This window comes from Copadichromis virginalis, linkage group LG7 (genome assembly GCF_057382275.1).
Source record: "Copadichromis virginalis isolate Kocher_CV1m ecotype Utaka linkage group LG7, C_Virginalis_male_GT1.1, whole genome shotgun sequence".
Classification (NCBI taxonomy): domain Eukaryota; kingdom Metazoa; phylum Chordata; class Actinopteri; order Cichliformes; family Cichlidae; genus Copadichromis; species Copadichromis virginalis.
This window is the reverse complement of record NC_140624.1, coordinates 6525328-6543823: the sequence shown is the minus strand read 5'-3', so window position 1 is coordinate 6543823 and position 18496 is coordinate 6525328. Positions and strand designations below refer to the sequence as shown.

At 43.7% G+C, this 18496-nt stretch overlaps 1 protein-coding gene across 4 annotated transcripts; it reads left to right on the top strand.

The window, feature by feature from the left end:
• The first annotated feature begins 266 nt into the window (after positions 1-266).
• On the top strand, positions 267-18496 carry LOC146704322 (GTPase HRas). Of its 4 annotated transcripts, none has more exons than XM_085461394.1 (6): positions 267-591; positions 11283-11436; positions 12217-12395; positions 13752-13911; positions 14597-14721; positions 15690-18496. In XM_085461394.1, the coding sequence occupies exons 2-5, from the start codon at positions 11326-11328 to the stop codon at positions 14714-14716; spliced, it is 570 nt and encodes a 189-aa protein (XP_085317520.1). In that variant the 5' UTR covers positions 267-591; positions 11283-11325; the 3' UTR covers positions 14717-14721; positions 15690-18496. The 4 variants fall into 4 exon arrangements, with proteins under 4 accessions (XP_085317520.1, XP_085317519.1, XP_085317522.1 ...); XM_085461393.1 differs by having other exon boundaries at positions 11280-11436; XM_085461396.1 differs by lacking the exon at positions 267-591 and adding an exon at positions 10999-11154.

Genomic DNA, 18496 nt, shown 5'->3' with positions numbered 1-18496 from the left:
TGGGTGGCACTTACTTTTCAGAGTGGCGAAGGGTTATGCTGGGTAGAGATGGATAATAGTAATTTTTTTTTTTTTAAAAAAAGACAGCGTTCCTGTTTGTCAAACGAATTAACTTGGCATTCATGACTTTCAGGTTTTTGCATGAATTCAGATTTACGTGCCTCTTTAAATACTCGGATTTAGCGCTTAAATGTGTAGATCCAGTGGCCTTCACAGTGGAGTTGCCAAAAATCCGACAGCACAAGAACGCCACGGTAACATGCTTGGTAACCGGGGCGGATCTATGTTTGATAGAGCTGGGCGTGGGCACTACTCTCCTCATCCCCTCCGCTCTCTCTGGGAAGCACATTGTTCAACGCGGGCACATTATAGGACCCAGGACCAATGAATGCCTTGGTGCAGTTTAGCTACTTAAAATTACACCGTTTCTTACAGTGAATAGGACGCAAATACCTGAAGAAACGGGGAAAGAGACTCGGAATATTTTGTGGCTTTTTTCCGATTTCAGCGGAGAAGCAAAACAATTGAAAGATTTTCTTCTTCCTCTCCGGTAGAAACGCCGCTCCTGTCGCCAATAGACCTCTGCCTGTTGTAAGTATACTGTACACATCCTTGCTTACGAAAAATGTCGGGTTTTTTCCCCTCACCGAGAAATATGTCCTCTCTTAAGTGCTTTCAGTTATTTGGGCACCGCTGGAGATTGCGGTCCTTACAGAAAAACAGGTTAGCTAGCTATCATAACATTTTTTAATTCACGCCCGGCGAGCTTGAACATTATCCTGCTTAGAACTCAGCCTTCTTTCTACCCTGCCTACATAGAATGATTTTTCCTCCCAGCCCCTGACTGTTTTAAGCCAATTATATATTTTTTGGTAAGCGGTCTTCCTTGAGTTTGGGTGTTAAAACTTGGTTATAAAGGGATAACATGACCATCCAGGATTTCCCCCCGCTTTACCTCACTTTGAAAGAGAAACCGAAGACATTTGCAAGTGCCATTGCAATAGATGCTAATGTACCTCTGTCTTTTGTATTGTATAAGGAAAAGACTGGAGCAGGCTGTGAGGTTGCTGGTCTCGATAGTGGCGTCAGAGACAACTAGGGTGACGCCCCGTCACAGTGAATAAAAGCTATCACTGCGGAAGTGAGATTCCATTACAAGGCATTCACAAAGATGATCATTTCAAGTCTCGTATCTGATAAAAAAAATGGCTAGTAAGGTGAAAGGGATTTACAAAGACAGCACCAAACACTCAGCGAATGGCCATAGAAGCTCCTGGACAGTAAACAATTAAATGCACTCAGCATTCAAAGTAGTATCAAACATTTGAATGAGTGCCCTCTTAGGCAATACAACAGAAAGTGTTTCACTCGTGTGTTTTTCTTGGGGCTTTCCGGTACACGGTTTCTTTTTTTAATCCGCCACATCGTCACGTTCGCTGACCAGAGCATCTTCTGTGAAAGTCATAATCATGCAAGTGAATGTGCATCAGTCTATATGACTACGAGAAGGAGGCTTTGCAGCGATTCTGTGTGAGTAAATATTGGTGTTGGTGTCTGTAGCGTTTTGGCAAGTCAGCTGGAAAACAGTTGGAGGTGGTCCAGTGATTGAGGTGTGAGGTCAATGTGTCTTCGTTTTTTCCTTTGAAGGTTTTTATGCAGCCAAGCAGTAAGTGTGACTCTAAAAACCAAAATTTTACGAATAACACCGTTCCCTGCTGGGTTTTAGTATTGATGTGTGTGTGTGTGTGTGTGTGTGGGGGGGGGGGGGGGTTGAATGGACATTAGGTGTTTTTATGTGACCCAGAAGATGCTTTCTTTGCTTTCACATTGTTTCATGAACTAAAACAACTCATTGAGATTTACCCAGAGCCCACATTTAGAGTTTTGGGGGTGTTAGGTGTCTAATGATAACCCTTGCAGCTCCTCCAACCGGCAGGCTTTTGTGTGGAGGTCAGCTGCTCTTTTTATCTCTGCTGCTGCCTCCACTGTGTCACCCTGTCCTACAAACTAAAAGGATGACCCAGTAGGGAAAAGGTCACTAGAGGCTAGTGGCTTTCAGAACAGCTAAAAGGCCTCTTTAGATAGTGAAACATTTAGAAATTTGGAAAGAAATGGTTTATTAAAAGAACCAAATTCAGCTTTGTGTTAAATTCTAGAGAAAAGAGTAAATTTTTTTAACTATGTTGTAGTCAGTTTGACCCTCCTACCAACTTCATAAAATCTGAACCAATGTCTTCACGTAATTGTGTTTCACTGGCCTGAGAGCAGAATAGCGCTTCATTCCTAAGCTGGTGGAAAACACTTAGTGTTTTGGATGCTGTTTAGAAGAATGATGTCACTGGAAAGCAGAGGGAGGGTGGGGTGGTTATCGAGACTTTAGGATGGGTCTCGGAGTCTCCGTATTTGACCGTGACACCTCCCTTGAGAGGGTCTCCTTACCATCATAGCTCCATTAAAAATCTATTATCTCTGCAGTGGGCTTGTGGCTCTGCCAGTATGGAGCCTTTAACCAATTAAGCACTTAAATGGAGACCAGAGTGCATGTTGAGGAAGACGGTCATCCATGTACCTAGCTCCTTGTGTCACGTGTGTTGAGAAGATGAAAAAGATGCAATGAAGTTTGGCTTGGAGGATTTTCATTATGTTTAATATTTTTCACTTTCTTGCTAGACTCTTCTCTTCTGTGTTTGTTATGCCCTTGGTGTATATATAGAGAGCAGTCTTCTCCCTTGCCAATGAACTCTCCTGCTACCATCTGAATTGCTGCTCTTTGCTTGCACCCTCCGTAAGCTGTCATGTAAGATTATCCTTTTGGTCCAGGCGAGGCTCTAGGGTTTCAAAATGGACTGTTAATTTCAGACCGGCGGTGGTGCACTATAAATAACCCTAAACTCAAACATGCTAAATAGTGGCCCTTGATCATATTAGAGAGCTGCTCTACAAAGGTTTTGGGAACTTTGGAATGAGATAGGTGCGGCCTGTGTGACAGCTGTGGCAGATTCATTACTGTTTTTTGTTGAATGACTAACAAAAGTCACCCTGCTGTAGGATAATTACTTTGGTCACATGTACACCGTGTGTAAAAAGGACACAGACAATTGCCACATCATGAATGCAAGTTTTCACATGTGTGCAAATAAAGGTAGCAGAGTTTAACCATACGCTGAGAGCAACTCCACTCGGGATTGCAGAGGAGAAGATGGGGATATATTGTGTTTGATACAGCTATACCCAACATACCCATCTGTGTGTAGAGGAGAGCTCAGACAAAACACTCTTTTGCTTAGTCCCTGAGTGTGGATGAAATTGATGCAAGTACTAATGATTTTGACCTCCAGAGGCTGTGTCCTCGTCTTTCCTCTCTATCTACACAAAGACCCGCTCAGTATGAGCCCCTCCTGACAACAAGTGGCTGTAGAAACGCAGCACTGTCTGTGTCAGTGACTGATTTTGCTATTCATCTCCATATGTATATGAGGATTATTAATCAGCAGCTGACATGGCCTAGTTTGAGAGAAGACGGCTGTCTGCTTTCCCTCCTCTGAACTCCCAGTAGCGATGCATGGATGTGTTGAATTTGCATTTTTTTAGGCTGTAAATATCACTGGCTTGGCAGGTGTACACTAGAGATCTGGTTATGTAGAAAAAATGCTGTAACCACGTGTGTTAAATGTTGAAGAACTGTGTATGATGCTGTATTCGATTATGTAGCTATCTTTTTTTGTTTTTGTTTGGCCTAAATTCGTCATACTAATCAGTTCAGCGCACGAGTTATCACTGCCATATTGATGAATATCGGGTAAAAAGGAGGCATTTCATGCATATTTCTGTGTGAATCTCTCATAGGCTTTGGCAACATTTCATTTTTTCGAAAAAATCTCAACCCAGAATGATTTAGCTTCTTTAGTTTTAGTGCTGTGACCCCATCTAGCTCTTTCAGGCTTGAGTTTCCCTACTGGCTAACTGTCCAGGCCGCTACTGCCACAAATAGAATCCAATTCTGTGAAAAACAGTGCTTTTATTGTTAATTGTGAGGCAGCAAGTGAAATTAAGATGCACAAGTGCTCACCAGTGAGGCTTGTGGCATCTGATCAATCTCTGATTAACAATAATGTTTAGATATGACAAAACAGAGCGAATACGTGGAACAGCTGACCAACAGTATGGTTGAGTATTCAGTTTTAGTCATCAAGTGTTTCATCCTGTATGATGGCATATTGGTCATCCTGTCTTTTAGTGAACTGGAATAAGTCATATCAAATCTTTGATCTAAATGACTTGTCTATAGTTGAACATTTTATCTTGTGTCCACACTAAACGTGAAATAACTGCCGATGAGTCTATTATTGTTGATCCTTGCCCTGTCTGGAGTTTCAGCAGCCAAAGGTGTTCCAGCGTCTGCCTGCCCCACACAAGTCTCTGTTCGCCACACAGCTGCTGTTTATTTAGTTAGAGGGGGCTCTAAGGAGCTAGACTGGCTCTGCTACTCCACCAGAGTCTGCAGTCCAGCCAGGCTGATTTATTTACACTGAGGGAAAAGGAAGCTAAATGTTTAACCACAAGTTTGAGGGGTCAGTATAATTCCCTTCCTGTTGTGTTTCAGAGTTATAGCAGCGAGGGTGTTTTGACAAGGAGGTCGTTGTTGGTAATGGTGATGGTGCTCAGAGCTACCTGTTCCATTAAGGTGAAGCAGTGGCTTACGGGATGCAGGAGTGTGTGCGTTTGTGTGCTTGCGTATCATGGTGATTGAATGAGAGCAGTTAAATGACTGTGTCCTCAACTTAGCAAGTCTGGTTGTCTCTCAATCATTAACATTATTGCAGTCTTGGTTAATCTTAGTTTGTCCTAACAGCACAGGCACATACAGCCTCAGACACAAATAACCCAAACAGGACTTTTTTTTTCTTTCTGAGAATGCAGATTCTATTAATACAACACCACACCCAGAGACAAATATAGAACGTCTGTTATTTTTTTCCTCTCCACAGCTAAATTGACCTTATATGTTTCATTTTCTTTTGAAATTCTGTGTCTTGTCCGGTTATTGAACTGACCACAGGCTGTGTTTATGACAGGCCACCTGTTACTTCTCTCTTTATACTGTTAGAGTTCAAGATTCACCCCAGCTATTGCTTGTACTTTCATTCCTTTGGGAGTCAAAGCACAAGAGACAGGGCGTGAGTGTTTACTGCTCAGGTCAACTGAAGCCCTGATGTTTACACTCTTAAGCGCGCAAGTAGTTTGTGTAGCAGCTATAACAAAGAGTGCATTTTATATGAGGGATGACACACGGCTCCCTGCGGAAGGTAAAAGAGCATATGTGAACTGTGCTGCTCATGAAATCCTGACAGATTGATTATACACTGCAGCAGGTGGTGCAGGTTAATGATTTTCCTCTTCAGGACCATTCAGCAAAGTGAGACACTATTAATGAGCATGTGGAGATGTTTAACCCACATGTGCCCGTCTTTTATGCTAAATGAGACATAGTTTAAACTTTTGAGGAAGAGAGATTTAGGGTTACACTGGGTGTTAAGTAAAGTTAGTGTTAATAGTGAACTGTTTTGTTTAGGAGGACTTATAATATACGAGTTTTCACCTTGAATATTTATCAGAGTCATTTTGCATTAGTCACGGTTCAAAATGAGTCTTATTTGTCTCATGCTGGGGGGCTCACTGTCTGAAACAAGCTGTTTTAGCTGCTCTCCCTTTAAGGTCACCCTCCCTTTTTTTTGAACCAGCCCATATTATATATAGACTGTATATACACTTTAGATTCATTGTATAGTACAATTATGACAACCGAGGCTTTGCTGTTTGAAAGACAGATATTTGACGTAGAGGTGGCGTCTAGAGGTTGTTGGTCTAAATTGTCAAACAGAAAGTGAAACTATGCTTCTGTTAAGACACATGGCTTTCTATCATTTATAACTGTTCTCAGTTACTTTCCTCTTAGGTCTTTAACCAGATATGACATCATTATTATTCCACTCATTATTACTACAATGTCAAACTGTAACCATAGTAGAGTCCTGTAGTTACAATGGGCCTCCAGCACACTTGTTGTTAGTCATAGATTTGTAGCCGATTTAATGTTATAAAACCAGCACAACAAGTTCATATCAGTCAGTAATAAATCTAACTCATCATGTCTTCTACTCAGAAGCTATTTGGTCATTTTTAGGTTGCATATTTGGTGAGTTTGTGGTCAGCTGTCCATACAATGAGTCTCACTTTGCCACAGAACATAACAGAAAAACCATATGACTACTTTCTCTTTAACACTGGAATTTTACTGGCCAGCAACGCTGTGGTGGGGGAAGATGACCTGTGGGTACGTGTCTTTGCACTGGTTTGTGTCTGTACATGAATATTTGCAGCTTCACCTAGTTTGGTGGTGAAATGAGCAAAATTGTAATATACGCAAGTTTTCCCACATTTTTAAGCATGCAAAAATCTATTACACTGGAAAAACATCTCATTAATATTTGAATAACTTGGTTTTTCTCCCAGTTTTAATCATTTCTCCTAAATTTATGTAGGTTTGAGTGTGCCCGTTTCAGGTAACATAAAATTCAAATTCAAATTTTATTTGTCACACACACACAACCATACACAGTATGACATGGGGGTGAAATGCTTGTAGCTGTACAATGCCCGACCATTAAATGACAGAAGAAAAGTTTTACAATATTTACAATTTACTACAAAAATTTACAAATTAACTTAGGAATTTACAGTAAAGAATGTGCAAATAGCAGAAGAGATTATAAAGATAAGGATTATAAATTATAGGAATTATAGGATTATAGGAAATGTGTGGTGGTGCGTGTGGTGACGTGTGTGAGAGTCCAGTCTTATAGTGACGTGTTGGGAGAGTCCAGTCCTACACCTGGTTCAGGCCCCGAATAGCCTGGGGGAAGAAGCTCCTCCTCATTCTCTCTGTTTTGGCCTTAAGGGAGCGGAAGCGCTTCCCAGACCTCAACAGTGAGAAGAGTCCATTGTTGGGATGGGAGAGGTCCATCATAATCTTCCTAGCTTTGGACTTGCACCGCTTGGTGTAGATGGACAGCAGGTCAGGGAGCTCTGATTGAATGATGCGTTCTGCCGAGCGCACCACCCTTTGCAGATCTCGTCTGTCCTGCTTGGTGCTGTTCCCAAACCAGGTGCAGATGTTTGACGTCAGGACGCTCTCGATGGTGCAGGAGTAGAAGTTCTTGAGCACCTTCAGTGGCAGATGGAAGTCTCTAAGTCTTCTGAGGAAGAAGAGACGCTGACGGGCTTTCTTAACCAGGGTGTTGATGTGACAGGACCATGACAGGTCCTGAGTGATGTGGACACCCAGGTATCGGAAACTGTCCACTCTCTCCACTGGCGTGCCACTGATGATGAGGGGTTTGTAATTCCTCGCCTGCTTTGTAGTGAAGTCCACGATCAGCTCCTTAGTCTTGCTGATGTTTAGGAGGAGGTTATTCTCCTGGCACCAGGTCTCCAGGTTCCTAATCTCCTCCAGGTAGGCCGTCTCGATGTTGTCGGAGATCAGGCCCACAACAGCAGTGTCATCAGCAAACTTGACAATGGAGGTGGTGTCGGATGTGGCTACACAGTCATAAGTGTACAGTGAGTACAGCAGGGGGCTTAAAACACAGCCCTGAGGCACTCCAGTGCTGAGTGAGATGGAGGGGGAGACTTGTTTTCCTACCCTCACTGATTGGGGTCTGTCTGTGAGGAAGTTGAGGATCCACTGACACAGTGATGAGCTGAGTCCTAGATCCGTCAACTTGGTGAAAAGCTTAGAGGGAATTATTGTGTTGAATGCTGAACTGTAGTCCACGAACAGCATCCTAACATAATTCCCTCTGCCAGTGTCCAGGTGACTCAGGGATGTGTGGAGCAGGTGAGATATGGCATCGTCTGTGGAACGATTAGTCCGGTAAGCAAACTGAAGTGAGTCGATGGTGGGAGGAAGTGAAGAAGTGATGTGATCTCTCATCAGTCTTTCAAAACACTTCATCACAATTGAAGTCAGTGCTACTGGACGGTTGTCATTGTGGCAAGCGGGCTGTTGTTTCTTTGGAACAGGGACAATAATGGACCGTTTGAAGCACGTGGGAACCACAGCTTGGGCCAGGGAGAGGTTGAAGATCTCCGTGAACACCGGTGCTAGTTGATCAGCGCAGGCTCTAAGGACCCGGCCAGGGATTGCATCTGGTCCTGCTGCCTTCCTGGTGTTCACCCTCCTGAAAGTGTTCCTCACGGCATGCTCTGTGATGACGAATGCATTTTCTTCACTGGTGCACTCCGAGCACGCACAGCCGTTTGTTGTTTTAATTGCTGCGGCGTCGAAGCGAGCATAAAACGTGTTCAGCTCATCAGCCAGTGAAGCATCTGCATTCATCATTGAAGAAGCTGGTCGTTTATAGTCCGCAGTCCTTTCCACAGGCTCCTAGAGTCGCACTGTCGTAGCTGTGACTCTAGTTTTTCCCTGTAGCTCCGCTTTGCCTTTCGGACCGCGCTGCGCACGTTGTAGGACGCAGCCTTGTATAGGTCCATATTACCGGAGACAAGCCCTTCATTGTAGGCAGCGGTGCGTGATCTCAGAGCGTCGCGGATGTTTTTATCCACCCACGGCTTCTGGTTGGGAAACGTTCGGATGATAGTTCTTTCTGCTGTGTCGTCCGCTAGTTTCCCGATAAATCCCACAACCGCTTCCGTAAACATGTTGATGTCATCAGAGCTGCGCCGAAACATGTCCCAGTCTGCGTCATCCAGTGCGTCCTGAAGCGCGGCCACCGATTGGTCCGTCCAGCGAGCGACCTCCCTCCTGATTGGTGGTTGCTGCTTTAGCCTTTGTTTGTAAGCAGGTATGAGGAAGATGGCGGAATGGTCCGATTTTCCAAATGCCGGCAGGGGCTGAGCCTTGTAACAGTTCTTGAACGGGGTGTAGCAGTGGTCTAATGTCCTCGTGCCCCGGGTGGGGCAGTTGATGTGCTGGTGAAGGTTGTGAAATGTCCGTTTGAGATTCACTCTGTTAAAATCTCCCATAACAATGAGTGCGGCATCTCGGTGAAGTGTTTGTTGATGTGTGAGAGCCTCATGTAGCTCACATAAGGCAGTGTCCGAGTCCGCGTGAGGCGGAATGTAAACAGTGCAGGCAATGACCGCAGTGAATTCCCGAGGGAGATAGAAAGGGCGACACTTAACGATCAAAAGCTCCAGATTGGGCGAGCAAGAGCGTGTGAGTGGGGAGATGTTTGTGCTGTCGCACCATCTGTTGTTCACCATCAAACACACTCCACCACCTCTTTTCTTCCCCGACTCCATTGTCCTGTCCATGCGGTAAACCGAAAAGAACCCCGTCGGCTGCACGGCGTGGTCTGGTATCGCTGGGTTCAGCCAAGTCTCGGTGAAGCAGAGGAGGTTGCAGTCCCGAATGTCATGAACCGAAGTTCCGAGCGCAGGCCGGACCCAGTAGCAGAACACACACACTAGGGTAGGAGCGAATAAAGAAAGTAATTTTTATTGCAACTAAAGGTGTCCCGTGAGGGTAGCCAGAAAAACAACGTATGAAACCAGAAGAAACCGAGGGACCGCACAGGGAACGCCGAGAGCGGGGCTGTGAGAGGCTGTAAAACAAAAAGAGAGACAGATTACTGGGGTGCGGAAAAAAGGCAGCATACGAGGGAAGGTGGAGTGTGCGTCTCACGGTGATAGCTGGGCCGAGTGAACCAGAGGGGGGTGGAGCTCCAAAAGGGGTCGAGACGGCGAAGCTGAATGTGAACCAAATCTCAGGCGGACAGGTGGACAGGCAGGTGGCTCGAAAACAAAAACACGCCGAGTTGTGATCTGGGTACACAGGGAAAAAAACAGTGTTAGGTCCGATGGAGAGTTTGTCATACGAGTTCTTTTCCGCAGGCGTACGTTACCGCTGAGAGGCGACTACGGACTGGCGTGGAGCAGCAGGTAGGGCAGGATTAAATAGTCCACCTGGTGATCGCCTGGGATGGGATGCAGGTGTGGGGTTAGCAGCCACGCTCGTGGGCGTGGACATCCCAGCAGCACCCCGGACGCCGGGCCGCGGACCATGACACCGAATGTCTCTCTGGAACTTGATTCTGGCTCTGAGGTCATCAAGCTTGTTCTCGATGGATTGAACATTGGCTAGCAGGATACTGGGCATGGGTGCGCGGTGTGCGCGAGCCCGTAGCCTGTTCCTGATGCCGGCTCTTTTACCTCGAGGCCGTCGCTTAGGGTCGCGTCCTTTGTTCTCTCTCAGGATCTCCTTTGGCCAGGTTGGGTCCGGAGTTAAACATGGTGAAATGTTCGTGTACTGCAGACCAATAGAAACCAAAGTGTCTCTACTGTAGCGGATTTGTGTGTTTTGCATGATGCCCATGCAAGATTATCGCAGATATAGCAAAAAGTGACGAAAAACTGCAAAAAGTGGAGAAGTTAGGGCAGAGCATCCAGCACGGCAGCCGACCTCACCGGCGCCATTTTGTACCATTTTGTACATTTTGTAAAATTGATATCGCGCATGTTTCCTCGCGAGACTTGCGTATTTCTTTAATAACATGGCTTGATTTATGGTTAACTTGACCACGTTACATCGACTGGACATATTAAGTGGGTGTGGTGGAGCGTAGGGGGCAACTGCAGGCACACCTGGGGGTCATAAAATTGTAACCCTCCTGGATGGATCGCTGTAGAGTGAATCAACAAGAAATCCTTCATAACAACAGTCTCGTAGATAGTGATTTACCTCATCGTTAAAATGAAACAGTGGAAGAGTTTTAAATATATTTTTAGAATTATTTTATTAAAAATGTTCTAGTATTGACTCAATTTGATCTTTATTAATATGTATTTGTTTATTTTTGGATCACTGTCCCTGTATGGTCGAGGGTAGACCTCAGTAATCTAAACCCTGAGTGATATGGATCTATCTGCCAGTGTGATGCCCCTCCTTTTTCTCTCTTACTCCCTCTCATGCACACTTTTTGCTGCTAACACTGAGCGGGAGAGGACTGGAACATTGAGTACCTTCAGCACATTTTTCACATTCCCCTTTGAGGGTCTCAACTACAGCCCCCACTGCATGCACACACTTCAGCATACACAACCACTCGTGTTTCTCACCAGTGGGCATTAATGGTATTGTCATATGTTTTGTCTGTACCACCAATTGAGGACACGTCAATCTTGACACGTGCTTGTCAAAACTGTGTGTCATGTTTATTTTGGTCATTATACTAACCTGCACCTTTTCCTCTCTCCAGCAGCGGTGGTTGTGTGTGAGTGTGTGGTTGAGCTGCAGCTGCGAACATGACGGAGTATAAGCTGGTGGTGGTGGGAGCTGGAGGCGTGGGCAAGAGTGCACTTACCATACAGCTGATCCAGAACCACTTTGTGGATGAATATGACCCCACAATAGAGGTATGACGTGCTTCTACGTGTTCTGTACATTATTCCTGCAGCAGTTATCTTTAGATGAAGTATTTCCCCTTGAACTGTTGTGTGCTTCTGCGACATTCTTTAAAATGGTTCATGTGCAGTCTTTGCGTAATTAGATGTTTTATATAAATGTCCAACCACACAGTCTAAACCAAGTTACTTTAATTAATTAACTTCTGTGGCAATCCTCCAAATGACAAGGCTTGAAAGAAATCCATAATTTCAGAAAAGAGAAAAGCATTTTCTCCACCTTTTACTCAATATTTTCCTGAGGAAAAAGACACTGGAATATATTGCAGAGCAAAGAGGAAGGCCAGTGAGAATGTCTTCTCCTGTCTTTTCTCCCCTTTTTCTCCCTCTCTATCCCTCTCTTTCTCACCACGCCTGCCTCTGGCCAGACAATGTCCTTTTTGTGTATTTGCATTCCTGGCCCCTATGCTCTAACAAACAAAGGGACAGCACTCCCATGTTTTTGTGACTGCATGTTGGAAGGCTAAACATTGGCTCTGATACCCTGCTCCTCTGATCTCTTGATTTTCATTTGACCTGAAAGTGAGGAGGGAATTTAACAAAGTAACCTAAGTTGATTACAGTCAAGCAACATTCAGTCACTGACATAGTGTCCCTATAGTATACTTCTTTGCCCTGAGTGACCCAGGGTAAGAATCTGCAATGGACCACCGGTTACATTAAGGTGAACTATCAGTTTTGTGTGATGTCTTTAGCACTTCTCTAAAAGTGCAAGTTTGTCTTTTTCTGCAGGACTCATACAGGAAGCAGGTTGTGATCGACGGGGAGACCTGCCTGTTGGACATCCTGGACACTGCAGGTCAAGAGGAGTACAGCGCCATGAGGGATCAGTACATGAGGACGGGGGAGGGCTTCCTGTGTGTCTTCGCCATCAACAATACCAAGTCTTTTGAGGACATTCACCAGTATAGGTGTGTCTAAGAGTAATGCAAAGAAAGAGAACTGGAAAATGTGCACCTCTGTATTTCTTGGCCAGACCGTAGGCCTGTTGGGGTGGAGCTCCGGTGCTAAATCATGTCTGTTAGCTTCTCTGGATGTGCATATGCAGTGTGTGTTAGAGGGACTCCCGTGGGGTCTGCAGGAAAAGGGCTTTATATACGTGTGTGCCAGCTCTCTGCAGTACTTGATGATGTCATGCTGTAGCGTTTAACACAGCTAAAGAAAGCTTAGCTCCCAACTGGAGGCTTACAGCACGATGCCAATGAAATCGATCCTGACTCAATTAGAGAAGCAGGGAGAGGTAGCGCTCCCAAGGACAGGGAAGGAGAAAGGGAGGGTGGGGGTGATAGTTTCAGCTGGAAGTGACAGTGTTTTCTCTCTTTGCCACATTTTGTCTTTCTCATCACATTAGGCATCCACTTGCTGGTCTTGCATGAGGCTACACTTTAAGTCACAGGTTTCCAGAGTGTGTAAATGTACATTTGTTTGGCCTGTTGCCATTGCAACTCAGCTGTTTTGGACCCTGCTTTAGCATAACTGCTCTTAAACCATACAGGTATGCAGTGCACTTTGGCTCAGTGCCCAGTTAAATGTTTTGAGTTATCTAGACATCTGTTGCCTGTATTTACAGGCAACAATTGTTTGTGACAAGAAATAAAACCCACAAAAACTTTCCCCCCCACTATCAGTGCTGACTAGCGCTACATGGCAGAGCAGTGTTCATCCATGTACAAAAACACCAAATAAAGACCAATCCACAACTCTTTAAAGCTAAACTTTAAGCACTCGCCTTAATACCAGGTATACAAGTATCTGTGGTTTGATAGGGTAACTTGTTTGCTTTGACATCAAAACTCAGAGCAAGTGTTGTCATAATTACCATTGGCAGTATTGACTGCAGATGGGTTTGGCTGACTGTACTGCAGGCTATACTGGGGCTGATTGAGAAGAAAGGCTGGGCTGATGGAGTGATCTGACCCTCTCCTCTCACTCAGTCCCCCCTGGCTGCATGGCATTTGGCACTTGCTGCTGTAGTGATGAGGTAATGCTGTTTGCCGCCTGCCTGTTGTCCACCCACCCACCCTCCCTCCTTCAGCAGTGCAGCACAGCACAGCCCAGCACCGGTAGGCACTAGCTCTTCCTCTGGGTCCTAAAGTTCCCCGGGTGGTTGGTTCTCCAGGGGTGGAGCTGTTGATGATGCTGGGAGGATCTCAGCCAACAGACATGTAACTGTGGCTAAATAAAGTGCTTGGATGTATCAAGGAACAAAAATAATAATAAGGAAATGAAATAAACTAAATTTTCAATTTTCTTGTTTTGCAACGCAGAGAACAGATTAAGCGTGTTAAGGATTCCGATGATGTTCCCATGGTCCTTGTGGGAAACAAATGTGACCTCCCTGCGCGCACGGTGGACACGAGGCAAGCCCATGAGCTCGCTCGCTCCTATGGCATCCCCTACATTGAGACCTCTGCCAAAACACGGCAGGTAAGCAGTTTACATAAAGTAAGGAGCAACATAAAGTTTTTCCGCAGAGGAATACTTTTCTCGTGTCCTGCCTCTTTTATTGGTGTTTGAATCTTTAAAATTCCTCATATGCTAATTTTGCTGCATCATTATGTTATCTGCAGGTTATGTCAGTGTTCTTATTTAGGCTGTGTAATTTCACATTTTGCAAAAATATTCATGCGCATCTTACAGCAGACCATGCGCTATGATGTGATTTGTGTTGCTGGGAACATTTTATTATGCTGCAGGCAGTGACTCATAGCCAGGTTACCTTGGCTTGAGAACAGAGCTACAGTATTTGAAAGGGCTCATAAGGACCAGTTGCCTCACAGCTCCCACTGTCTGTGACTCACTGTGACACATTATGTAGGTACATACATACTCGCATTCATCGCTACACCTGCAGAATATCTGTCACTCAAAAGGAAATGCAAGAAGTAAAGAAATGCAGTCTTTTTAGTCATCATGATTTCTTGACAACGTATTTAATAATTCTCAGTGCACGCAATGATTAAGGTTGTCATGGTAATGTTGCCAATTGGTGAGCACACCTAAAAGCTTTGCTGTCAATCAGAAGACGTGCATTTAATATGGGAGCCTTGAAAGGGAGTGTTTTAAGTGCCTGGATTTTTCTGTATGTCTGTGTGTTTGCGTGTGTTTACAGGGAGTAGAGGACGCCTTCTACACACTGGTTAGAGAGATCAGGCAGCATAAGTTGAGGAAGTTGAACCCACCCGATGAGAGTGGTCAAGACTGTATGAGCTGTCGCTGTGTGGTGTCGTGATGCAGGTGAGAAATTATATACACAGTAATGGTCACCAAATCAGTTTGCAAAGCTAAGTTGTGAATGCATGGAATGATGGAATTCACTGGCTTTGGGGAAGGTTTACCTTTAAAGGGACATATCATTACAAGTTAATACAAAGTTGTTCACCTTTATCCTGTTAGGGTGGGAGCTGGCCTCTTCCAAGCCCCCAACCATAGAGTACAAGCAGCCACTGATTGATGAGTATGAAAATGATGTTATATGCTATTGTAACTGAACATGTAAGGGAGATTTTGGACTGATATGTTAGGTAGCACCAGAGTCACACATAAATTTTGGAAATATTTTCTCAGAGCTCCAGAGCCTGAGCGATCAAAGCACATGGTAGCCCAAAGCTCTATTGCAGGGGTATCAAAAATACAGCCCAGGGGCCAGAACTCACCCACCAAAGACTCCGATCTGGCCCACAGGACAGCTTTGGAAAGGCCATATATTTTGAAGTTTTACCATTTTTCCTTCCGATAAAAAACTTCATATTACATTAAAGTAATTAACAAATAGGTGAGCATTTAAATAAGAAAATGTCTATGATTTTTCACCATCTACAATATAAAATTCCATTGTAGATAGTCCTTTTACAATAAAAAAGGCAATGAGCTACTTTTTCTGTAATTTGATACATTTATTACTTATAATTTAGTCCCAAAGAGTCATGCTGACAGATTTCTTCCATTTACTATAGAATTATTTCTTTATCATGCAGAGATACTGAGACATAGTACTTGCAATGGCAGAAAGGTCACTGGTCTGGCCCACTTAAGGTCAAACATGGAAAATGAGCTTGATATCTCTGTTCTGTTGGTTTCACCATTCATTTGTTGACCACCTGTAACTCTGTGTAGATGATGCTCATTGTAAAAAAAAAAAGCACTTTTGAAACAATCTGAGTTTTAAAACTTTAATTATATCTTGTGTCACTTTCTTTGCCCAGCTCACTGCTACATGTTGAGAAACGCTACGGCACAAAGTGGCAGCATGGACTTAAGGACTGGAAGATGAAACAACCCAACGATGAAAACAAAAACTTTTCCAACAAAAGGATGATTGAAACAAAAGCCCTGACAGAAACCATCAGGGCTGACTGAACTATAGACTTGTATGGAAAGGGGAATATTGGACTGTTGCCTAAGTGGCTAGCGGAACTAGACTGGTCCAGCCCCATCTTTTTTGTTGGTCCACATCGACCTGTGAGCAACACCACTAATGACTCTTTGTCAGCTGCAATGTGGCATCGCTGGGTAGCTCCACAACTTTCCTGCTAACTTATTGTTTTCAGTCTCAACACTGGTAATTGGGGGGGCGGGTATCTCACCTCCGCCCTCCTTAAAAGCCTGATTCCACTCCCCATCCCCCACCTAGCTGCTGGAAGGAATGAGTGACTTCAGTGGAAAGAACTGGAATTGACTTTTAGTTAACCCAACACCTCTCATGCTAACCCATCCCATTCCCGCTTCACCCTACCTGCCTTTGGTTTCTTTTGAATGGCAATGAAATCCCTGCGCTCTAACTGGATACAGGGGGTGGATGCTGACATGGGAAAGACTGTATTTTTTGTTGTTTATCAATTAGCCTACCTGTAAAATAACAAAAAAAAAACAACTTTGATTTTTGTATTTGATATGAAACATTTATTTTTGATTGGCAGTTTTGAAAGTGCTTATTTCAGCTGGCACCTGGTTTGACATTTTTTTGACCTGCCTGAGGTAGTTGAAGATCCTTTTGGACTAGATCTCTTGAATGGAGAATTTCTAGATAGATGGCTTACCGCTGCCTTCTCTCTTTACAGATGTTTCATTGCGAGTCGTCTTGTGGAATAATAATAGTAATGGTTAGTGTACGTAGATTCTGGTGCAATAGAATAATTTACTTTCCAAATTACAAAGTATTGGGAATATACCCTCTGTCATGACTACTTATTTTTCTGCTTTACTTTTTGTTTAAGAAGGAGAGGTACCGTGCATGAAAATGTAGTTGTTGTTATCTTTGCAGTTGCAAAAGCACGATAGGTTGCCTGTAGAATGGGATAAATACCTTAAAGTTGGCAGCGAGTCGATTAAAAAAAAACAAAACAGCAATGCAAAAAGTCTCTGCATTTCATTTTAGTAGCTGTATGGTGTACAACAGCTATTTTTAGATTGCAAGAATCACTCCTTGTGGACGAAAAGGCTCAGGAATTGGTGTCCCGGAGGATATCTATCAGTCCAGGAAACCAGGGTTAATAGATGTCATAAGTTAGTTTTTGCAAAGTGTAATGCACAAGTCCTGCCTCAGAGTAAAACTTCAGTTTTTCCACACACCAGACTATCCTCACACTGCTCTGCTTTATCTGCCACTTTCAGCTTTTCAAAGGAACAATATCAAGTCAGGTGCTAGTCATGTCAGAACCATATTTACTGTATATGTGGGACTATTGTGTGTAACAGGTGTAAGGAGCGGGATATGGGAGTGCATTGTTTTGTGTTTCTTATTACAGACAGGCTTGTGCGCTTCGTAACCGGATTAATTTGCTGCCTGAATAAAAAGACTGATGTGTGTTTACTTTGCCTTATCTGTTAGCTAGGTCGTACCTCATGTGTGCAGCGAGATGGTCATCTGTTCAGTTTGCTGAATTGTTTGTTTGTTTTAACTATGTGTGCAAAAAAAAAAAAGACACGAGTGTGTTGACTTTCGACATGCGCTGTACAGAATTTGAAAGACAGGTCCCTAAAAACACTACACAGACGGGCTTTTCTGTAGTAATGAACTTTAGAGAGAACCCAGCATAAGCCAATTTGTCATAATCAAATATTCATGACATTTCAGTTCTATCACATTGGAACATGTGATAGTGATTTGACTAAATTGTTGCATGTAGCACAGATTATATCTAGATTATAGTAGTTCACTGAATTGGGCATGTGTCGAAATGTGCCGAGTCCTAAACACTACAAGCCTGTTGCTTCAAATCCAAAGCTCTGATGTAACAGATGACAAACTTTATCTGGCCATTGTCCTTCTTTTAAAGGAAACAGTGTTTTTATTTTTTGACCTAATTGATATTGTACATGCAAATGAACTCTTTCACTCTCACCATTGCTTACAGAAATATGACCAGTCTAATTACTGTCTGGATGATGGTGGTCAGGTTTTGTGTTCTTTTCTCTGCTTGGAGGAAGGATATGAACTGTGAATGTGTTTGACTCTCTTGATACTGTTTGAAAGAAGCCTCGATTTTACAATTTATATTGCTTACATTATTTGAGGGATAATCGTAGGGGCCCTACTTTTGGCTGTGTTGTACCCAGCTTTTATTTTTCATCCACTGTACTCAGACATTTCAATGGAAAAGGAGCGTGGAGTTTGTAGTATGTAATTACAGTCCTTGTGGTATCCTTGTTAATCTTTAAACAGTACATCCGTGATATAATAATACCATAGAATTTCACAAATCTATGCATTCAGATTACCATTGCATTAGAAAAAGCATCATGTTGTCGCAATACTCAGCCAGTGAACCACCAGTATACATGTCTGAAAACCTGGCGAGCATGACAAAGACTTTCAGGACCATTGGGGGTTTTGCACAAGGATTCGGTGGGCTCAAGGGCTTGTTTGTCCCCTTGCAGACTGTGGAATGGGCGCGTGGATGGATTTTGTGAAAAAAAATGTCAACTGTTTAGCTATTTAAGATGTATTTACTCTTTGAAAATGTGGCAAATGTATTGCAGGACAGGAATAAAGATGTCAAGATCAAACTGC